A 21,021-nucleotide genomic window follows, 5' to 3' on the forward strand; every position below is an offset into this window, starting at 1 on the left:
GTACAGAATAGTCTTCTTGGTGTAATGCAAGCTAAAACCTTGAGTTCCTTTAAATCAGAGTTAGATAAGATTTTACAGCTTAAGTTCTCCCAAAACGAGCTTGATGGGGTGAATGGCCTCCTTTTGTTTGTAAATTCTTATGTTCTTAATTTCTTAACTTCTTTGGTATATGATGTTTTTTTGAAAGTCATATTGAGATTATCCAACATCAGCGGCAGACAGAGGCATTGTTCTGCGATGCCATCTTGTGGCCAATCCTGGCATTACACTATGTTATTATAGACGTAACACTTGTTGCATTACGTTTTACATATTTAACAGACGCTTTTCTCCAAAGCGACGTACGTGCTGTGAAGTAGTCCACTTGAGCTGAGCTTCCAATGTACGCCGAATTAGGCCTACTAGTGTAAGCAGTAAGGTCATTTAAGGCACCGACTTGGGTTGCCACTTTCAACACGAAGAACCACGGGACGATCCCGTAATACACTGGACGGATAGCAACTCGAGGTCTTTGGTAGGAGGTGACACGTCTGTGAACAAACAAGCTAGTGAAAGTCGGTCCTTGGGTGGAAGCAGCCCGATAAGACTGAAGGTCACCTTTGGAGCCCTATTCAGTACAAAACACCGGCACAGTCAGGTGCTCTGTTGCAGCATGTCGAGGTCTAGGGGTTTCTGCAGACCCGCAGGTAAACATGTCCTGATCCTTCATGTAGTTGCATAGAAGTCGTCTGCAGCAGGGGTTTCACAGGAAGCTGCTTCGCGGTGATTCTTCTCACCTCTTCCTCGTTCTACGAGCTGATCGTTACCTGTGACCCTCAGCACGGAAAGGCGGTGGACACAATGGCCCGCCGGCCAAGCTTGGTATCCCTGGAGGAACAGCTACGGTGCCCGGTTTGCCTGGAGATGTTCACGGAGCCTCTGATGCTACAGTGCGGTCATTCCTACTGCCGGGGCTGCGTCCGGTCCATGAGCGTTGATCAGTTCGGGCAACTACAGTGTCCCGTGTGCCGCAGCGACGTCGATGCCGACAGCCCCCCACTTAACGTCAGCCTAGCTCGCATTGTGGAACACCTGCAGGAGGCGAGCGGGGCGGCAGCCGCGGCAGAGGGGGAAGGAGAACCAGAAACATGTGCGGAGCACCACAACCCGCTCAGTCTATACTGCGAGGAAGACCGTACGGTCATCTGTGGTCTGTGCGGCAGCATCGGCGTGCACCGCACACACAAGATTACCCCAATCGGCAGCGTCTACAGCCACATGAAGGTAGCCCGACCCGCACAATTCAGGAAACATTTCCCCCCGAGAAGTAAAAGTGCGTGAACCTCATACCCAAGGCACAGGGGTGCAGTTCAGCAATAAACTACCGACGTCCTACTGATAAAGGGCGATAAACCTTTTAAGTGGCGACAACGGAACAAAGTGGCTTCTCACATGATAGATTACATCATGGTCCAGCTTGAAACTGCCAATACTGACATTGGGATATTGAACGAGCCCGGTGTGGTGTTTCCGCTGCACTCTGTAGGGGTGCCCGCATTGATTGTAACCTTTATGCGAACCGCTTTTTAGGAAGACATTTCCTCCCTGATGACGCAGCTGCAAACACAGAGAAAAAAACTGGAGGAGCAGATTTGCAAAATGGTTAACAACAAGTCACGCATCACTGTGAGTTATATGGCAGTTATCAGCTGGGATTCCCATTTCTGGCCGTGATGTGTACAGTTTTGAAGGGATTTAGAATAACGAACTAAGTATCCCTATATGTTGGAAAACCTAAATTAATTGCTAATTGAACTAATAGTCACAGAGCTTGCAGGCTGTGATCTGCCTGTACTGCATAGTATTTCTGAAAAACTGTGCTGTTCGAATGTATAAAATTACCAGAATTGTACTGCATTTCGATGAGGCATCAAACTGTTACGAGAAAGACATTTTTTACATGGAAATGTGACATTTTTGAGGGGATTAAAAAAAAAGTGTATATATTTTTGCAACTTGAACACTTTACCACCTACCCCCATGTGGATAGAACGAGTCGGATGTCCTGAAGTGGGTGATCCGCAAAGAGTTTGGGGAGCTGCGGCACCACCTGGAGCAGGAGGAGGCCAGCTTCATGCACAGGGCAGAGAGCACCGCTGCTGCCCTTGTGGCCGGCGTCCAGAGGCGGGTGGAAGACATGACGCAGGTGTTAGCCAAGTTCCAGAAGGCAGAGGAGGTGCTGGAGGGGTTAAGCAACGAGAGCCACTTGGGCTTCATTACGGTTGGTGTCGGGGGGTCATTCGCATGGAACAGCCAACATAGGAGTATTTGGCTGAGTTCAGAAAGCTACACTCCTTTACCACTATAACTAAAAACTTAATGCTGCAGGACGTGAGACATCAATCACTACAAACCACCTAACCCTAAATTTGCTTCTTTCCATCTCTGTCAGAAATATGGATCCATCGCTCCGAGGTAAGAAACTTCTGTTTATACATATATATATATATACATATACATACACACACACACACACACACACACACACAAAATGTATAATGAAGTTACAATACTCATTACAGGAATACATCGTTAAAGAAGAAAACTTTATTTTTTTGATTAACACACAGAAAAAAACATCTGGTCTTGAAGGTAGACAATTCACATGTCCATGAACCATTAGAGCTTAGCCTGAGTTCGCTCCACCCTGTTCTGTTTGACCAGGATCAGGGAGTGCCAGCTGAATGAGTGGAGAGAGGAGCGTGCCTATACCTCAGTCACATTTAAGCCTGGCTTCCACCATGACGACATCAAGATCTCCGTTTGGAAACGGCTGCACAGGAAGGTCCTACCGGGTAAGAGGGCATCTGCACCACAGAGCCTGGCGAAGATTCAGTGAGCTGTACAAAGCGTTAGCAGACTGCTAATGACGGCCAAAACAATGCCTCATGAACCATATGTGGTATTTTTTTAACTCCACTAGATGGTGCTCTTGGTTTGCTTTGGGGCATGTTTTTGCCCTTTTTCGATCAGACAGCACCATCTAGTGGGGACAGAAAATTCATGAAGCATTGTTTTGGACATCACTACAGAGGACCAAACCGCTGATAGCCTTGACCTGCTCTTCCCCTCCAGCCCCTGAGAGCCTGAAGCTGGACCCCCTGACGGCCCACCCCATGCTGCGGCTCAGCCACGACTACAGGGCTGTGGAGTGTGGCGCCCTGCCTGCACAGATGCCCAACAATCTAGAGCGCTTCCGCTACAGCTACTGCGTGCTGGCCAGTCGTGGCTTCTCTTCGGGGAAACACTACTGGGAGGTGGGCGTGGGGGCCAAGCCCAAGTGGCGTCTGGGGCTGGTCAAAGGCACCATCTGCCGCAAGGGCAAGCTGCCTAAGAGCCCCGAGAACGGCGTCTGGCTCATAGGTCTGAAGGAGGGCCGCCTGTACGAGGCCTTTGCCAGCCCCCGAGTGGGCCTGCCGCTCGGCGCCCAGCCTGCCAAGATCGGGGTCTACCTAGACTACGAGAAAGGTGAGCTGGCCTTCTACAATGCTGACAGCCCCCAGGAGCTGACCTTCATCTACAAATTCCAGGCAGATCTGCAGGGAAAGGTCTACCCGCTGTTCGACGTATGCTGGCATGAGAGGGGGGTCAACAAGCACCCCCTGACCCTGCCACAGCCACAGGCAACCAAATAGCTGTGGAGTTCGGAACTTTTTGGGCTGTTGTCTGAATCACAGTGCATGGCCACTAGATGGCAGAATATCCATTGATGAAATAAGAAGGGGGGGGGATTACCCATTTCAAACACTAAGATTAATCCACACAAAAATAACCGTTTATTTACAAATGTTAGAAATAGCAAAATACCAGTTTAAAGTATGGCTTTTAAGGTTTCAGTTTGTTTACAGATTGTAAGACATAAGGACCCTGTCTTAGACTGCTGGAATTAATAGTAAACTAAGACTGACTGATTAAAGTTTTTGCATAACAGTTTTGTCATGATTTGCATCCCTTTGCTGTTCACATTTTGGTCAGAACCACAATCCAAAAGGAAAGGAATTCAGCAGGAGGATGTCCAGAACTTCAGGAAGAACCTCCCACCTTCTCAGAGTTATTGACGAGTAACATCTCCCAATCCTACCCGAAAATTCCTGGGGGGGGGGGGGTGGTGTCACACCTGAGAAGCAAGACTGTGCATCAGCTGGCTTAAGAGGAGGTCAGGCAGGGCCTGTGCTGAGAGGCAGTAAACATGACCCGGCACGGTGTCTGTAACAGGGAGTCTCACAACACAAGGAAAATGGAACCAATGAGGATGCAGCACAGGTTCTCATACAGCTATGTGGGCTTTCATGACACCTAACAGCCAGCCAAACCGGTTGCCGATTTATGACGTACACATACACTACCAGCAACAGACATTCCTCATTTTGGTAGAAGCTCTACAACAGACCAAAGGCTGAAGCTTAATTCTTTAATACGCACAACAAGCATTTTTTAATAAGCATCTCGCACCACACCGTGGAAATAAATTTACCCTGTTAATATAATAAAAGCAACTGTATAGTATCTGCACACAGCAGGTAAAAACCTCTCCATTTAACAGAAGCTAGAGCAGGTCGCTTTAGTAACACATTCACGGAGCTCGGCCCTCCCCAAGTGAATCCTATTTATAGTGGTGGAGGACTGCTTGTTAGAGCACAGCACTGACTCACTGCCAGGGTACTGTGCCTTTAAGGAGTCGCTCTCGTGCCCAGCAGCATGGTGAACCTGAAACGTCGCCACGCCCCTCCTGCACACAAACATTCATTTTCTGTTGCTCTTTGAAGGCTGCTGAACCAGCTGCATGCTGGTCCAGAAACCATCAACATGGCTGTTTCCTGTCAATATGTTTCGGATAACATGGATAAATGGTAAGACAACAAGGCACACTTGGCGGGTTAAGGCTGATTTTCAGAGGGTCGAAACCACACATTAACACCCCTCAGTTTGACGGCGTGCTGGGTTCTCCTCAGTACAGGAGAACACGCACTCATGAGATTAAACTATGGTTCCAACTCAAGCTCTCCTCCGCACTCTTAGTTTAGGAGGCATTTGTGATTCTTAGATCCCAGTTTGGGTAAAGCAGCAGTGGACAAACCGAACGTTATGAGCTATCAGATGTCACCCTGCCTTCCCATAGACCTGATGAGGCTTCATAATTACCTACAAGGTAACAACCAACGAACCCAATCATAAAATCCTCCCTATACTATAACCATGTAATAAACCATATAAGGTGCCATTCCCATCAAAGTGGAGCCAAGCCTTTAATTTCTAAGCGACTTACATTTGTTAAGGAAGCAGGGTCATACAGTTTATATATAAACTGAGGGCTTGGCTCATGGGATCCATCAGAGAAGTCGCACTGCTGTCCCTGGGATTTGAACCAGCGACCTTCCGATCACAGTCACAGAACCCTAACTCACGGAGCCTCACGCTACCCCTAGAATCTCGTCCTCCAGCCAAAATAAGTAAACACCATGAATCATGAGATGGCTACAGGTGGTGCCAGTCTCTAGGGTCAGCTTTAAATGTTCAGACATGAGTGTATGGATCATGTACGCACACCGGTGATGTCGGCATCTGCAGTGAAAGTGCATAAAGACACACACACATACACACGGGTATACACAGAAAGCGTAACCCTCAGTACAAGTTAACCTAAAACCAGCTCACTGATGCTTGCGGATGGAGCTCAATGCTAACTGAAAGGCCACATAGTGCAGCCTGTCAGAGGCAGCCACTCTGTACATTCAAGGCAAACCTAGTTATATGGAATAGACCTCTATGGTCTAAAGTAACCCCTAAAATGGCTTCAAATGGCACCGTCAGTGGGACACACCAACAGGCACTGTTGGAGCATATAACACACAGAAAAAATGCCCCCTTTCTGGTTCACATGCTGAGGCGGTTTCCTTCCCAGGACCAGGCTATCCAACAGTCTATATGACTATATCACAAATCACCAGCAGGGGGTGATGCTGAGACCTGGGTCTTAGTGTCCTCCCATCTGGCGGCAGCGCTGTAGTTCTGGTGGCTGCTGGTCAGGATCCCCTAAAAGGCCACTGTAGCATCCATGTATCGCTTCTGACCCAGTAAATGCAGGAAGACCCTACTCTGCAGTATCATGGATAGGTAAGGCAGTGCACACAGCCCCTGGGCGTGGAGTTACTGGAACACACCCTCCTCCACCGGTGCAAATTGGAAGACAGGGAGAGGTGGGGCGGCGTGGGCGCAGTAACCAGGAAGACTAGTTGGTGATTCATTGAATTTCCTGGCCCTGCCGGCCGGTCAGGACCGGAAGACGTGCACGGCGCGTATCACGTACTGCCGGCAGATGGGGCACTCGCTCATGCGCTTGCCACACTTGGTGCAGGTGACCATGTGACCACATTCCAGCAGCACACAGTCAATGGGGGAATCCATGCAGATCTTACACAGGTTCTCCTCCTGGCTTGGGGTGCTGATGGGGTCTGCTGAAGTGAAGGGGAGAGGGGGTGGCGGGGTTAGGGAGGTCCACAAGGGAGCACTCCTGAAGCCAAAGCGAGGTTTAATTACTCACCTGTGTCATTTCCCACTCGTGAAACTGTAAAAGGAAAAAAAAGGCAGCCTCAGACAGTGTCACACAGGCAAAGGACCCCCACCAGAGGGCCACAGAGACGGGTCTCTCACCCAGGTTCTGAAGGTCCTGCTGCTCCCGGTACAGCCGACGAACCCTCTCCATCAACTCCCACTTCTCACAGCAGCCCTTGTAGTCCACGAAGTTTCGGGCCAGGATCTCCTTCAGCTGCCGCACGCTGAGAGCCTCGATATCCTCGGGCCCGCTCAGGTCCGACAGCGAGGCGCGCCTTCCGGGGACACCAGCATCCTCTGAATCTAAAGACTGGGAGTCAGTTTGTTAGTTAGTTATGTTGACTCATAATGCCATGGTAGCAACTAGGGTGATATTCATGGAGAGAGTATATGGCCATTTAAACAGACGGAATAAACCAAAGGGTAAGAACTTCGTAACTATACAATGTCACAAAACCAATAAAACAGTCTAAAGAAGATGCTAAAGATTAGCATTCAATAAAAAATAAAGTTTAAAAAGCATCTGGCTTGACTTGAATACCTCTTTTAAAGAGTCAGTAAAATAGTAACCCTACCTAAGGTAAGTTAAAGGACAATACAGTAAAATGGGTTTAACAGTTAAAGAAGTGTTATACATAGAACATGCAAGTGGATGATCACCCAAGTCTTGCTAGTAAGCCTGGTTTGCCACATACAACACTTTGTATAGATGATCTGGTCCCAACAATTTTTTTAATTAACTTTCAAGTAATGGACTTATTTCGTAAAGCTTGTTAACATTTTCATCTCATTCGGCTTCCCGTATTTTCATTATATCAGAAAAGAATAGAGGTTTGAGTTCTGAAGGTGGTATTAAACTTAGTTGTGTATGGAAGCTCAGGGCTTTCTTGGCAGAGAGATGCTTGCTCACTCAGTCAGGCACAACGCAATGAGCTGGCACTCCAATAATAATGGATACTGTATTTCTGTGCATCCAGGACTGAAAGCTTACTTCATTTTATTTTATTTACAAATCACAAAATGATCCATCTTTAGACCTGGTAGCGTTAAATAAATCTTCTCTCTGTGGACTAGGGTTTGGTCGTTAACAGGCTGCGAGATGAACCAGTGAAATGTAGCCTGCTCCATTTTGATTCTCGTGAGACCTGTACTCTGGCTCATGGGTTCCAGCAGTCAAGTGTAGGTGTGACGTTTCGGAAACACAAGTAGGTTTAAAGCAATCGGCTGCTCTGCAGCAGCAGGGCCATGAGACAACAGCATTTCTCTCTTCCAAGAAGCCACAAAGCCACCACACCAGCTCCACTGGCAGAGTGATCATATAACCCCCCCCCACCCCACCAAGAGTAACCACATGGGAGATAAGAGTAGCATTCAGGTGACTGATGGCGTGGGGACCGCACGTGAGCGGTGAGCATCTGTTACTGGGTGCGACACAGATCCCAGATGGAGTGACTCAGCACAGACGCAGATGTACGCAAACATGCCTGCGCTTACTCAAATTCCTCAGGTCGTTCTGGAATCCATGGCATTGCAAACAGTGCTCCTCTGAAGGCCCTCAAGTGTATCAGAACACCTCACTGAAATGGCCTTTTCACAGGCGTGAAACTCGCTGGCTGCTGTCACTTGAATGTGAGGTAGCTTTGGCCCAATGCCACATCCTGTCTTAGGGGAAGCTCCAACCAGCAGATTCCAGTTTCACTCTGAATAAGATCATACAGTAGCCCCTCCCCCAAGCATCAGGATTGTAAACATGCCTGTCAGCCACAGGCATCAATGAAGGCGCAAAACCCGGGGGTCGCACGGCAGAGGTCTGCGGCAGTCTTATTCACCATGCCTCAGAAGTCTGTCTGTCAGACCAGCCAGGCCTGAACACCCACCCCTGCTCTTTGTATTACTGACGAGAGCCTCCTCTCGTTACTGAATGACCATAAGCCAGGAGGTAGAGCCACACTCCTCAAGTAGAACACAAGACTCCCTCTGGACTATAGCAGCATGCTGTTAACCGAAGGTAACCAGCGCAGATGGACTCTGCAAAAATGTGAAGACCAAGTTCAGCTGAAAAGCCACGTCCAGGTCCCCGAGAGAGAGACCACCTACTCACGTGGCGGACACTGTCTGAAGACTCCAGAATCCACAAGCCTCACCTGGTTATCCTCCTGAGTCAGTGGCTCCAGGTCCACCTCTGTGGGGACATCCGAGGCTGGCGGCAGCAAGACCGGCGATGCAGGGGGGGGCACCGGGGCAGGTGCGGCGGGTGGGGCCACAGTGGTCCCTGGCAGCGGAACATCTAGAGCGCTTGCAGGTGACCGATGACCTAAGACTAGGTCCACCAGCTCCTCCTTCTCACGGCACGTCTGGGTAGAGACGCCATGCAGATGCAGGTAGTCACGCAGATCCTTCACCTTGAACTTCATGAGCTTGGCACGGTCCGGCAGGGCGCCATGGAAGCGCAGGCATGTGTGGCACAGCCTGGGGCCCTGTTCTAACTGCACGCAGCAGCCGTCGCAGAAATTCTGTCGGCAGTCCACGCAGATGTGCTGCGAAGGTGAGGTTCAGTGTCACGGAACGAGGGCCACGTCAACAGCAGGAACATCACACTCATGCCCGTACTCAACTGCTACGGTCACAACAAAACAAAACAGGGGGGCACAGATTAGCTATTCTTAGAGGTCAGACAATTGGGGGGGGGGGGGGGCAAGAGACCTTAATTTATGCAAAACTATGGATTTAACTATCATCACTCATCCTCTACCTCATAAGATGTGTTCTAATACATTCCTAGGGGGTGCACATAAATTAATACATGGGGGGAGGGGGTCAGGAAAGCCACTGGGGGCAAGGTCACTGGTGAATTATGAGTCGGATTATACAGACCAGGAGAAAGCCACAAATGTCAATTCCAGGGCATCGTCAAGACAACCAAATGGTTAACTAATTACAGGAGTTTCAAATTCCAGTATTAATAACTTTTTTAAATGCCTTTTTCTGCCACCCATCCCCAAAGCATAAATGCTGACATAATGTGACACCTTTTCAACCAAAGAAGTCAGCAGGCTGTCTCAGGAGACTGGCACCTTGGACAGTCATTACCTTCCTGGTTAAGGTGCTGAAGCGCCCTCTGCAGGCCTTGCAGATGTGGCCAGAGGCCGATGGTGAGGGATAGCCAGTGTAGCTGGAGTTGGCGTAGGCCTCTGGTCGGGCGCCACCTCTGTCTTCCACTGTGGCGGAGTCCAGGCAGAACCAGTTACAGCAGGATGACCACATGCTCCCACCTGCTGACACAGAATGGATGGCTCACTGCACGAGGATAAGAAAGGGCGAGAACACAAGAAAAGGACTTGCAAGAAGGTACAAATGAGACTAATATGTAATACATCATCGTACATTACAACAAACTACAAACATGACAGGACCCTGAAATAGGAAACTTGCTTTTTGTTCCAGATGCAGGTTTTACCAATAAACGCGCAAAAATAATACAAGCAAAGCCACTTTAGCCAAGATTCTCCCACAGCTCACTAGTACAAGGGCAGCTATAGGCAAGAGTCCACTGTGGAGATCTGCAGCATTATGTCCACTGGATCTTGGCTGCAGATATAGGGCTCACATCATTAATTTAGAGCTGCCACACAGGTCGATCCTCCAAGGCCGGGTCGGGCCGGGCTGGGCGGTTGGTCTCAGAGATACCTTATCTCTCCATATGCAGAAGCAAACCATTTCAATTCAGCAAACTGTTTACGGTATGTTGAACTTTCTAAATGTGAGATTTGAACAAGCAATGACAGAGGCAAGGTGAAAAATACTTTGAAAAACTAAACATCTTTTGAATTACGTAAAAAAAGAAACAGAAGAAGTGAGGAAACAGGAAATTCCTGAAGTAATGTTCTGACTGACATTTCACCATCAGGGACAAATCATACTCATGGTCTCTTCACTTTCCGATTTCTGGACAGGTGAACTGGTACATTCCATACGTTTTAAGAAGTTTAAAACCCTCTGAAGTGCCCCAATTTTCTGGTTCACGTCATACAATAAGAGTTTAAGTATCTTGTCTCAAATTATGTTGGACAATTTAGCCAAGCATGAACAAAAACAGACCCATTTACGTTGACTGTAAAGGTTCAGTGAAAAGCCAGCCAGACACACCCAGGTAACGGTGACTCATTGCATGTTATGTCAGATTGTTTACATTCCTGTTGTGAGGTTTGGATCTAGTACCACAGTGCCACACATGCTCAGGCTAATTTCACAAGCACTGTGCAGAAGTCTCCGAGGATGAGTGGGAAATACCTCAGAGGTCTTAATTTGTTCAGTGTCCGGTCATGTTAAGCCATTAAAACAAATTATGATTTTGAAACAGGAGTGTGGCTATTGGTGAGGCAAAGCCCACTTTGAATTTACAGAATGAAATTTCAACATACCATAAAAAAAGAGTAACTGACTATATAGCATTAAGACACAAAATACAATTTTTAACCGACCTGCGAGGTTATTTAATGTATACTGACTTTAAGTCGCCTCTAAACAAAATCAATGATAACGGATCAGTGTCATTTAAGCTAAACACCTTAAGGTTACTATAGTCATCACGGCAGGTCTGTAAGAATACGTGTACTGGTAACCACGTACACTGGTTACATTCATCTCTATGAAACACACCGTGGGAGAGACCTCCGACACAGTACAATGTGGGATCAGCTCGGCCATTCAGATTACCGGCGCTTCTTTTACTGTCGTTATATGTAATGCTGGACACAAACGTACCGGTCAGCTCCACCATTTTACACACAAAACATATTATGAAAGTATCTAAAAATACAAACTTTCGGGGACTTAAGCGGCTCTCAAATGACAAGTAAAATCACGCAGAAATCGGTGGGACATACTTGGCACCCACAAAATGCAAACTTTACTTCTAGACCACATTTAGAAATCTAAGCTTTCCAAAGTGATGTACACTATCATAAATAAAACAACAATACGACAACATAAATAGTGTCAATTCAATTACACCAACGGGGACCAAAATAACTGTCAAGTCAGAAGTCCTGGAGGGGCGGATATCCACACACCCGGAAGCACCAGGACACGGACAGTGCTGTCGGCGCACCTGGCTCGCCTCACAGCGGCTTTATTCCGCATAAACTCACTCAGGTAAGTCCCTAAGCATAAAACCCGGAAAAAGAAGAGGCTTGGCTAGCTGTTAAGCCCCCCGGGACACCGAGTCGCTGACCTGCGGCTGCCTGCCCCGGCTGCACACACTCACCTCAGCACCAGTCCAGCGCAGGGTGACCAGTGTTAAACTGAGCTGGAAGTTGGGTAAACTTCCAAAGTTATCCTGAAAAAGTACGTCCACAAACCAAGCTGCGCTCAGCGGCTCGCTACCGACATAGTTCTACTCGTACATCCACAGCTCTAAGAGTCCTGGGGCACCGCGTAAGCGATACTTTGCCGAAACTTTAAACCTAATTCCACTTCGGCCATGAGAAAGTATCCGGTGAACCGTCAAACTGGACACGAAATACGCGGAACTAAGCCTAAAAGGGCCCCGGGTGAGAAAGAACGAACACGGTTGAATTAACGTCGAACGACGCTCACGGAGCGGCCGCCCCCTTCCTACGGCATCTCTTCTCAAAAACTCATCCACCCCAACTGCTGTTTCGAGCATAGGGACGCGCACGCAGTGGCAGACGCGCGCACGCACAAAGTCGAGCTCTTTCACAAACGGCAACAGTGGCTACCTGCACGGAGTGCGCCGACGTTCATGTATCGCAGCCGAGTCTGCGACTTTTTGTAAGATAATAGCATCATCGGCAGGACAGTAACTCGGATGTCATACACTCTTAGCTATTAATCTTTGAACTTTTTTCTTTTTAAGATGTGGCTTACTTTATAGACCATAAATACTTGTCGATAAGAATAATCTTCTAACCTCGCGACAGGTCTGTTTATGGAGGGTATGCTTTACGTGCAGCTGAAACGTATTACCTAGAGTAACATGTAAAATCTGGTTTAATATTCCGCATTTTTTTATTTAAAAATGGAAGCAGTTTCACCATTATCATATTGGATCCAGTTCTGTCAGCATTGTTAAATGTTAAACACAACAACATTGCAGATGACCCACTTCAGTCTTGAAATAAAGGGGAGCAGTTTTGATGGGGGGGATGCTCTCCCTGTGATCAGAAGGTTGTCAGTTCAAATCCCAAGGTTGGCAGAATGATTGCACCTGTGTGCATCTCTACCTCCTCAACATTTTATCCAAAGCAAAGTGTCTTACTAAATTAAAATTAACAGGTAAAACAGTAAGGTACAATAACATCTAAGATTTTATTTGGATGATCATTCACAGAATACCAAATCCTGCTAAAAATCTACCTGTTATATTTTCCTTGAATTGTAAACTCAGCTAATATTTTTAGAAAAATCTGTTGGACAGAGTTCTCTTAAATCTTGTCAGATTGACTTCCAATTTGAGACAAATTTATTCTCGTACTAGAATGTCACATAAAAACCACAGCAATATTTGTACGAAATGATATTTAGTGTTTAGTAAATAATTGAATTTGCATGAAACTTCAGCCACTCGGCTTATACAGACAGTGCTGGCAGCTCACACAAAACAGCCATCAGACTACAGAAGACCTTTGTACCAAGTAGGAAGGTTTACGGTTAAAGTTTGTGGTTGACTGCATCCTCTGTGATGTCAGTTTGCAATCTGTGCACCTACCTGCGTGGGAAGCCACCAAGTTAAAATTTTCTGGAATTAAATGCAGAATTTCACTCCAGTTTTCCAAATTGTGATGGGATCTGTGAAAATGAAAGGGCATTTCTAGTTGCTTTTTCCATTGAGGCATCTGGATGCTGCTACTACTACACAACGGTGTGGTAACCGGGCAAAAGCTAGAGCTCAGCCACCAGTAGCATAAGGCCGGAAAACAGGCCTGTGAATATGACAAGCCGTCAGACTCCCTAACGATGAGTCATAGGGGAAAGTTCTAAAAAGCAGTCATGTCACATTAAGCTACACGTCATATGAAAGTGGGGCTTCAGATCAATATGGTCAGAGTCAAACTGAGGAGGTTTGCTGTGGATTAAAACATGACAGACAGGATATACATACGTCAATTACCAGGAAAAATACCACTTTTTATACAATCCCACAGAGGAGAGACGGGGAAGGAAATGGGCAAAATGTAAGCCCGGCATTTACATTCATTGAAAACAACTTTGGAAAGCAATTTTAACAGTTTTATTGCCAATATTACATTTTAATGACAAGGTTTAGTGAGGAATGTCTCACCTTCGACAACCTAGAAGATCCACGGGCCATTCTGAGCCAGAGATGCCCAGATGAGGCCGTGATTCGTGGCCATTGAAATGCCCTCAGTTCAGCACATACCAAGACAGAACAAATACTGCTTTGAAAAGCACCCCCCACCCACCCACCCACCCTGACCATTTAAACACATTAAGAACTGTAAAATGATTTTATTGCCATAAACCATATAGGAAACAAAAACTGATTTATTTCTTCAGTACAGTAAGAAAATGGTGTTTTACACAGTTACACCCAGTAAAATATGGACAAAAGTCAAGAGAGACTGGTTTGTTGATATAAGTGAAGGTTTTTCTTCCTATGATTCTATAGCCTAAAGTTGACATGAAGCTGATCGGTTTGAATGCGTATGCCCTGGTGTATGGAAGTTCAAACAAAATGCATGTCAGCCGGGTTCAGACTAAGCAGGTACCTGGGCACCATTACTGCGTGTGCCAAGCTCTGTGAAGATGCTAACCTCCTACAGCCTGACTTAGTCATAAATATCCAAATTCTACGCATGGATTTCTCAGGTGAAAAGGAAAACAGGTGCTGCTCTTGGCATAGTGGTAATTCCATATTAAAGACATTGGAATTTCAACCATCTAAAATCTCACACACACATAATCCCTCCTGAAATAGCACGAAGAGGAAAAAAAAAAAAAAAGTAGGCTAAATAAGGGGACCATCATGATACAACACAGCGTTTCCCCAATCGAGTCTGTGGCGACCCATAGACAGTCCACGTTTTTGCTCCCTCCTATCTCCTGGTAGGGAGCAAAAACACGGGGAGCTGGAAGACAGCAAAAACATGGACTGTCTGTGGGTCCCTGAGGACCGAGTTGAGAAACACTGCTATAACACAACAGGAGAGGAAACAGTTTTACACAAAAAAAAGGCAACACAGTCAATCTGAAGCCAATGTCCAACCAGCTTGTTTCCACCATAGACCCCGCCCTGCCCCTACTCCCTACCAGTTGGACGTGGGCGCTTGTTGAGTGGCTGAACATGGAGGGGGAAATTATCCCCACCCCCCCAGCCCACGCTGCCTCTCTTTGGGACGGGTCTCAGTGTTTTTTGGTGAACAAAAGCAGCAAATCCAGCGCGGCCTTCCTGAATAACGCAGCCTCACTCACTTATTAGTTCTTAAAAACAAACAAACAAGAACAAAATTAAGAGCAATGTTCAGCAGCGTAGAGATGAAATGCAGGATGATGTAAAAGCTAACAAGGCAACAGGAATTCAAAGGTCTGTTAACACACCAGCTAGCAGCAAGTTGCTATCAGGGATATATATATATATATTTTAAAAAAAAACCCAATGTGTAGAATGCATATCTTTAAAAAAAGATTGTATCATTCATGAACATTGACTCCTTTAGAAGTCTGTTCACATCAGATTTGACCTTTGAAAAGTCCAATATTTCAGCACACTGAAAAAAAAAAAAACAGAAAAAAAGCTGAAAACCCCCAAACCGCGAAGCCAGCGGTCAGACACTCGACTGATCCTAGACGATCCTAGTGACGACTGTCCCTTCGCAGACCAATACTTTAGCCAAGAGCAGCTTGATTTGTGTAACTTTCGGAAGATTAATTAATTATCCACCCCTGATATAACTACAGTACAAAGCTGGCTCTGATTACGGGGAAACAGGACAGGGTATACAGCGGAGGGGATTAAACACAAAAAAATTAAATATGTTAACTGCTGACATGCATTGCTGGGCTGCTTGTGTGTTCAAATTGTTTAATACATCTGTTTGACCTTGAAGGGCTTTAGCTCATCTAACAGGTAGGAATGATACAGGTGGTAGCGCCCCCTGCTGGCATGACCAGCCCGACCATGCCCCCCCCCCCTCCCCCGGTGTTCAGCGGATTCCCGCATTCTTAGTCTTTCTCTTTTGAAGTTACCTCCTCCCGAGGTTTTGCACCGCCGAAAATGGCAGAATTGGGGTTGGCGACTTGATTGAGGGGCCCGGCCACAGTGCGCGGTTTCAGCTGCAGCCTTGGCCTCTGCGCCCGTTCCTCTGTGGAAGCAAAGAGGGAGCGGAATGAGCGCAGACCACAAAGACACTGGCAGCTCAAGGTTAGTTATGGCGACTGGACGTCATGCCGGCAACTAGGGCTGTATTCAGGCAGCACACAGACACAAACATCAGGTCAGTTAAGAGATGGGCTATAACAACAGGGAAGTCGTCCAATGAGGTCTAGAAGGGACTTTTGTCCAAAGTGACATACAAGCGAGACACCCTGGATCAGAGTTACACTCGAGTCACTGGAAAATGACCCAAAAAAGCTCCAGACCTTATAGGTTTTGAGTTTAACCTGGTTGACATTGAGCCCTTTTGCAATCGGGTGTAAACAAACGGCAGCAAAAAAACAAGCAAAGTTATCGACCATCAGAAGGCTCCTTGAAGTCCAAGGAGCCGCCAGGGAGAGGTCCATCTCTGTTGCGGGCCATCCCTCCGGAGCCCGCCCCTCTTCTGTCTCCGGGGCGACCGCCCCCTCGACTCCGCCCACCCATGAAGTCATCATCTCTGTAGCCTGGGTGAGAGAGCATGAGGGGGAAGTGAGGCAAAAGGCCTTTCCAAATAACTGGTTGCTAAAGTCAATTCTGTGCCGCTATGGGGATCTCTGAAGGCGCGTGGAATCGACATGCTCACATTTACAATAAATACGGAGACGGCAGCAGCAGATGAGTGAAGCATTTGGAGGCAGTAGCTCACCAGGAATTGACGCTCACCCGCCACCAAATGACGTGTGTACACTCGCATGCACAAGCTTGCGGCCAGGTAGGCAAATGAAGGGCAAGGCACGGCATACCTCCTCCCGAATAGTCGTAGTCATCTCTGGACTCCCGCCCCCCTCCTCTGGAGCCTCGTGAAGCACCACGGCCTGAAACGGACAGTAGCAACTAAAGACAAGGGACAGCTGCTGACTGCCACCTGCTGGTTTATCTGTATAAACGCAAATTTATACAGATTACCAACTTTTGGATGTCATAAAATGCCTCATTAATATTTTAGCCATTCTACTAATCCGCTTAAATTGTGGGCATAAATAAACTTCCGCAAAGCACTGAAAAGCTGGCGTCCGGCCAAACGTTTCACCAGTCATCTGAAGCCCTGGTGATTGTATCGTACGTGCGATACATCGACGCGATATAGCCCAGCCCAGCCCTGTTCTCTTGGGTTTAATACGCTTTCCCCATTTCACATTACAGCTTGAAGAGCTCCATACAAAGACATTCAAATGTACCTTTAAAAAGATTACAGGATTCCATTATGCCCATGTAAACCAGACAATGACAGTGTGACTCTGAGCTAGCACGCCACCGACTGCCTGGGCAGGACCTTTCCACGCAGTGAACGGGACATACCTCTGTCATCCTGTCTTCTAAACCCAAATCCTCCACCCTTCTCCTGCCGACGACCCTCCGCGATGTCCACCCTCAACGACCGGTCTCCCAGGAGCTGTGGAATTAGGTACTTAAGCTTATGGATTTGGTTCAGGAAGGGCTTCGGGAGTCAAAGCAGCTTCTTTAACAACGAGGGAAAGACTTACAGCGCCGTCAAACGTTAAGGCTTCTTTTAGCGATTCCAAGTCGTCAAACTCGACGTAACAAAAACCTGGAGAAAACAAAAATTAACACATTTTAAAAAATGGCAACTTCTCCGAGGAGAAGGGCAGGGTCTCCACACCTGAGGTGACACAGATGACCTAATGACTGATGGCAGTCATACAGATGTCTTCCAAAGGACGGTGACACACAGCCAGAATTGAAAGTTCATAAACCTTCACAAGACAAAACCTGAATATTCTGAGGACCTTGCTGGACATTTAGCTTCTGGTGCAGGAACCTGCAGAATTTTACCAGCTAAACAGATAACACCGATTCCCAGAGCAACGGCCCTTACCTTTGAACTTGTCCGTTTCTTTGTCTCTGACCAGCCGCACGCTCCGGACATTCAGCTCTTTGAAGATGGCGTCTATGTCGCCTTGCACCGTGTTGAAAGGCAGGTTGCCCACATAGGCCGTGAACGGCGGCTCAGTTGGCAGCTCCTTCTGCTTGCGGGGTCCTCCAGACCCCCCTCCACCACGTGGCCTGTAGTGCAGGGATCAGTGGCATGAGCCCGATGCAAACAAGACCCTGTGCTCACTTAACATTCCGCGTCACCCAGGGCCTGTATCACAAAGGGGGATTTCCTGCTTATCCCGATAACTTGTCAGATTTGAGGTAGCCTGGGCTGAAAAGTTATATAGACCCCAGACCAAAGAAGTGGCCAGAGGCATAAAGGCGGCCATCAAGCTTAAGGTAAGAGCCTTAAGTTTGCGTCGTGAAGGTGAGATTTGTGCAGAAAACTTCAGATGACTCAGTCAGAGCTCCAGTTTGTTAGACTGACACTGGTCATGACCACAGGTCACACAATGCGCAGAATAGCCCAATGTCACAACACTCCCAGTGCTGAGAAAATTAAGGGTTTGTCCACTGCACAAGGTACTGTATTTTTGCTATGGTACTTTTCCTTTGACATCCGGTTGAGTTTCAGGTGCAGAAGTTCCAGTACTGAAAAATACCAAAGCAGCTGGAGTACTTTTTTTTTTTTTTGGGGGGGGGGTGGTTAATTGTTGATTAGTTATTTAAACAACCTGCGTCTGAAACATGATACAGCTGCTGTCTTGGAAGGCGTTAGAACATGGAAATGCTACAAAATAAAAGTAATAATAATGGATGTGTGGATGAATGTGGAGACCCAAGCTTTCACTGCAATATGGTGAGAAGAGCAGACATGATATCTGAAAGGTGAGAATAAGGCATTAGCTATAATACACTAGGGCTGCACGACAAAAAAGATATCAATATATAAATATTTGGATATTTGTAAAGCAAAAAAAGAGCAGAGGTAAACTTTGAATTGATTTTTAAAAATATGCAGTACGTATTCTGGAAAAAGAACAAGCATTGAAACTGCAACGCTTGCCAAATATAAAAACATTTTAGTGAAATGAAATGCGCCATAATGTCCGTACAATAAGAAGGTATGAAAAAGCCTCGTCTCAATCCATTTGACTATCGTGGTCCTTGCAGTATGAGAAATGAATGTGCATAACATGCAATGCTGGTATTAATATTGCACATTGCCCAGCCCTATAATATACTATAGTCATTTTTTTTCAAATTAAGCAGAAAATACCCAACCTCGCGCTGCGATGTCATTCGGCGCTGGTACCAGTTTTTTACATGAGTGGAAAACCAGCATCTTTAAGTACCATACTTTTGGTACTTTCTTGAAGTACCAAAAGCACAATACCTGGTGCAGTGGAAAAGCAGACACAGCGATTTAGGTCTGATGTCTACTTGCTCGTACAGAATGCAAAGACGAACTCACTAGGAACGGAGACATGTACAGAATAAATGTGACAAATGATATAATTTATCCTTACATAACGTTACTGCATAAATTTATCTAAAACACAATGATGCCCTTTTACACACCAATGGGGGGGGGGCAGTGGAAAAAAAATCTATCTAGAAATAATTTCAGGGGACTTCACTCATACATAGAACCAGTTCAAATTCATCGTCAGATAAGATAAAATAAAGAAAAAACTTTTATTGGTCTCACAGTTGGGAAATTTGCATCGTTGTATCAGGAACATACAGGTTTTATCAAGAACATATTTATATGTAAACATTTGTGTTATTTGTAATTCAGTTACACTAAAAGTCCTGGAAAAAAATGCATATTAAGGATCAGACATGCACAGCGCGGAGATCTTCAGCCATGTGAGCAGGTGCCTTTAGTGTCATCAGCTCACCTCCCACGCCTGCTCACGGCGAGTGGCAGACTGCGGGCATACCTCTGTCTGTATCCCATTAACGAACAAAAGTAGTCGCGCGATGCGACCTAGACGTCCAAAAATCCTATTCACAGCTACAGCCCAAGGGCTCCAAGACCACCCTGTCCCAAATCCCTAAACGGAGAGGGGGCGACCATCTGAATCCCCCTCCCCCTTCATGTGCTACGCGGTCCCCTGGCGCCAAGTGCCCTGCTGGCATCCCTCGATCACAGACAGAACACCGTTCCTCTGAACTGATAACCTAAAACTATCGAGTAAAGATTCATGTTAATACGACGGAAGCCCTCATTCATCGACGCGGATTCCCCTAGCCGGCTCCCATCCCTCCGCTGATGTGACAGGGCCTGGCTACTCTACACCGCCGGCACATCAATTTCCACGGCCCGCTGCCGCGCTAGGCCACGGCAAACCTCTCCACAAAATATCCCAGGCGCCTCGGACCGCTTGGACTCTCTCTTACCCTCTCCCTCCACCGAAACTCCCGTAAGCACGGTCCCGGTCGTCATAGTTATCGTAGTCCGCCATCACAGCGCCCGCGGTCCAAAGAGAAAGAAGGCGAGCCGTCGAGGGCCACGAAGGACCTCCGATATAGAGCCTGAGGTCTGCCCTCGGTGCGCCTGATTGAAAATATGGCAGCGGCGCCGGGCTGCAACAAGTTAGTCAATGAAATAGAGAGCAGACTCTGCTTAATGCAGCCAAAAATCCCGAAAACGGGCTTCTTCGGATGATTGGGTGATGTTATTAAAAATAACACCACCCTTCGCTTTAGCTTTTATTGTTTAGAATAAAGCACAACCGGACGGCACATGCTCGGCTCGTTTTGGCGTCAGGTCATGCAATGTGACTTCACACGCCCATCATAGCGGATAATGCAGATTTCCGTGTTGCTCAGTGAACGCCGCGGATCGTGTCAGTACTTCTTGTGTTGACAGTCACACTGATACAATCAATAAATTACTTCGTTTGTTTGTACGTTTTTTATGTTATTAATAAACTCACTGACGTGAGATTGTTATTTTGTTGGACATTATAATGCAACTAATTAAACATTAAATATTGTGTTTATTTTATTTTAAATAAACAAAAACAAACTTACTGTCCTCCGCTACATGAGATGACCCAGTACATGGGTAGGCGGCTAGAAGATGGATGAATTTCAATGCTTTACAAACATAGAGGATATAGCTGCAAACAACATTAGAAAACGTTAATAGAATAGCTTTCCACCATTAAAGTAGAGAACAGTTTCAG

General features: G+C 46.7%; 3 protein-coding genes across 11 annotated transcripts; 1 reads left to right on the plus strand and 2 right to left on the minus strand.

Annotated features, from left to right (window-relative positions):
- Window positions 1–253: 253 nt before the first annotated feature.
- Window positions 254–3,969, plus strand: LOC125711501 (E3 ubiquitin-protein ligase TRIM50-like). Of its 3 annotated transcripts, XM_048980439.1 has the most exons (7): window positions 254–686; window positions 820–1,263; window positions 1,570–1,665; window positions 2,030–2,260; window positions 2,432–2,454; window positions 2,704–2,834; window positions 3,115–3,969. In XM_048980439.1, the coding sequence occupies exons 2-7, from the start codon at window positions 841–843 to the stop codon at window positions 3,672–3,674; spliced, it is 1,464 nt and encodes a 487-aa protein (XP_048836396.1). In that variant the 5' UTR covers window positions 254–686; window positions 820–840; the 3' UTR covers window positions 3,675–3,969. The 3 variants fall into 3 exon arrangements, with proteins under 3 accessions (XP_048836396.1, XP_048836395.1, XP_048836397.1); XM_048980438.1 differs by having other exon boundaries at window positions 254–1,263; XM_048980440.1 differs by lacking the exon at window positions 1,570–1,665 and having other exon boundaries at window positions 254–1,263.
- On the minus strand, window positions 2,572–13,696 carry LOC125711502 (E3 ubiquitin-protein ligase rififylin-like). 6 transcript variants are annotated; one of them, XM_048980442.1, is made up of 6 exons: window positions 13,322–13,696; window positions 9,682–9,863; window positions 8,736–9,128; window positions 6,691–6,901; window positions 6,581–6,604; window positions 2,572–6,491 (listed from the first exon to the last, which is right to left on the minus strand). In XM_048980442.1, exons 1-6 carry the CDS (start codon window positions 13,446–13,448, stop codon window positions 6,310–6,312), a joined length of 1,119 nt encoding a protein of 372 aa, XP_048836399.1. In that variant the 5' UTR covers window positions 13,449–13,696; the 3' UTR covers window positions 2,572–6,309. The 6 variants fall into 6 exon arrangements, with proteins under 6 accessions (XP_048836399.1, XP_048836398.1, XP_048836402.1 ...); XM_048980441.1 differs by having other exon boundaries at window positions 2,572–6,494; XM_048980445.1 differs by lacking the exon at window positions 13,322–13,696 and adding an exon at window positions 11,858–12,278 and having other exon boundaries at window positions 2,572–6,494; window positions 9,682–9,866.
- A 371-nt stretch (window positions 13,697–14,067) lies between these two features.
- eif4h (eukaryotic translation initiation factor 4h) lies at window positions 14,068–20,389 on the minus strand. Of its 2 annotated transcripts, XM_048980449.1 has the most exons (8): window positions 20,231–20,389; window positions 17,826–18,013; window positions 17,473–17,537; window positions 17,288–17,381; window positions 16,732–16,803; window positions 16,306–16,452; window positions 15,820–15,935; window positions 14,068–15,054 (listed from the first exon to the last, which is right to left on the minus strand). In XM_048980449.1, the coding sequence occupies exons 1-8, from the start codon at window positions 20,293–20,295 to the stop codon at window positions 15,049–15,051; spliced, it is 753 nt and encodes a 250-aa protein (XP_048836406.1). In that variant the 5' UTR covers window positions 20,296–20,389; the 3' UTR covers window positions 14,068–15,048. The 2 variants fall into 2 exon arrangements, with proteins under 2 accessions (XP_048836406.1, XP_048836405.1); XM_048980448.1 differs by lacking the exon at window positions 14,068–15,054 and having other exon boundaries at window positions 15,796–15,935.
- Window positions 20,390–21,021: the final 632 nt, after the last annotated feature.

Source organism: Brienomyrus brachyistius, chromosome 17 (genome assembly GCF_023856365.1).
Source record: "Brienomyrus brachyistius isolate T26 chromosome 17, BBRACH_0.4, whole genome shotgun sequence".
Lineage (NCBI taxonomy): Eukaryota > Metazoa > Chordata > Actinopteri > Osteoglossiformes > Mormyridae > Brienomyrus > Brienomyrus brachyistius.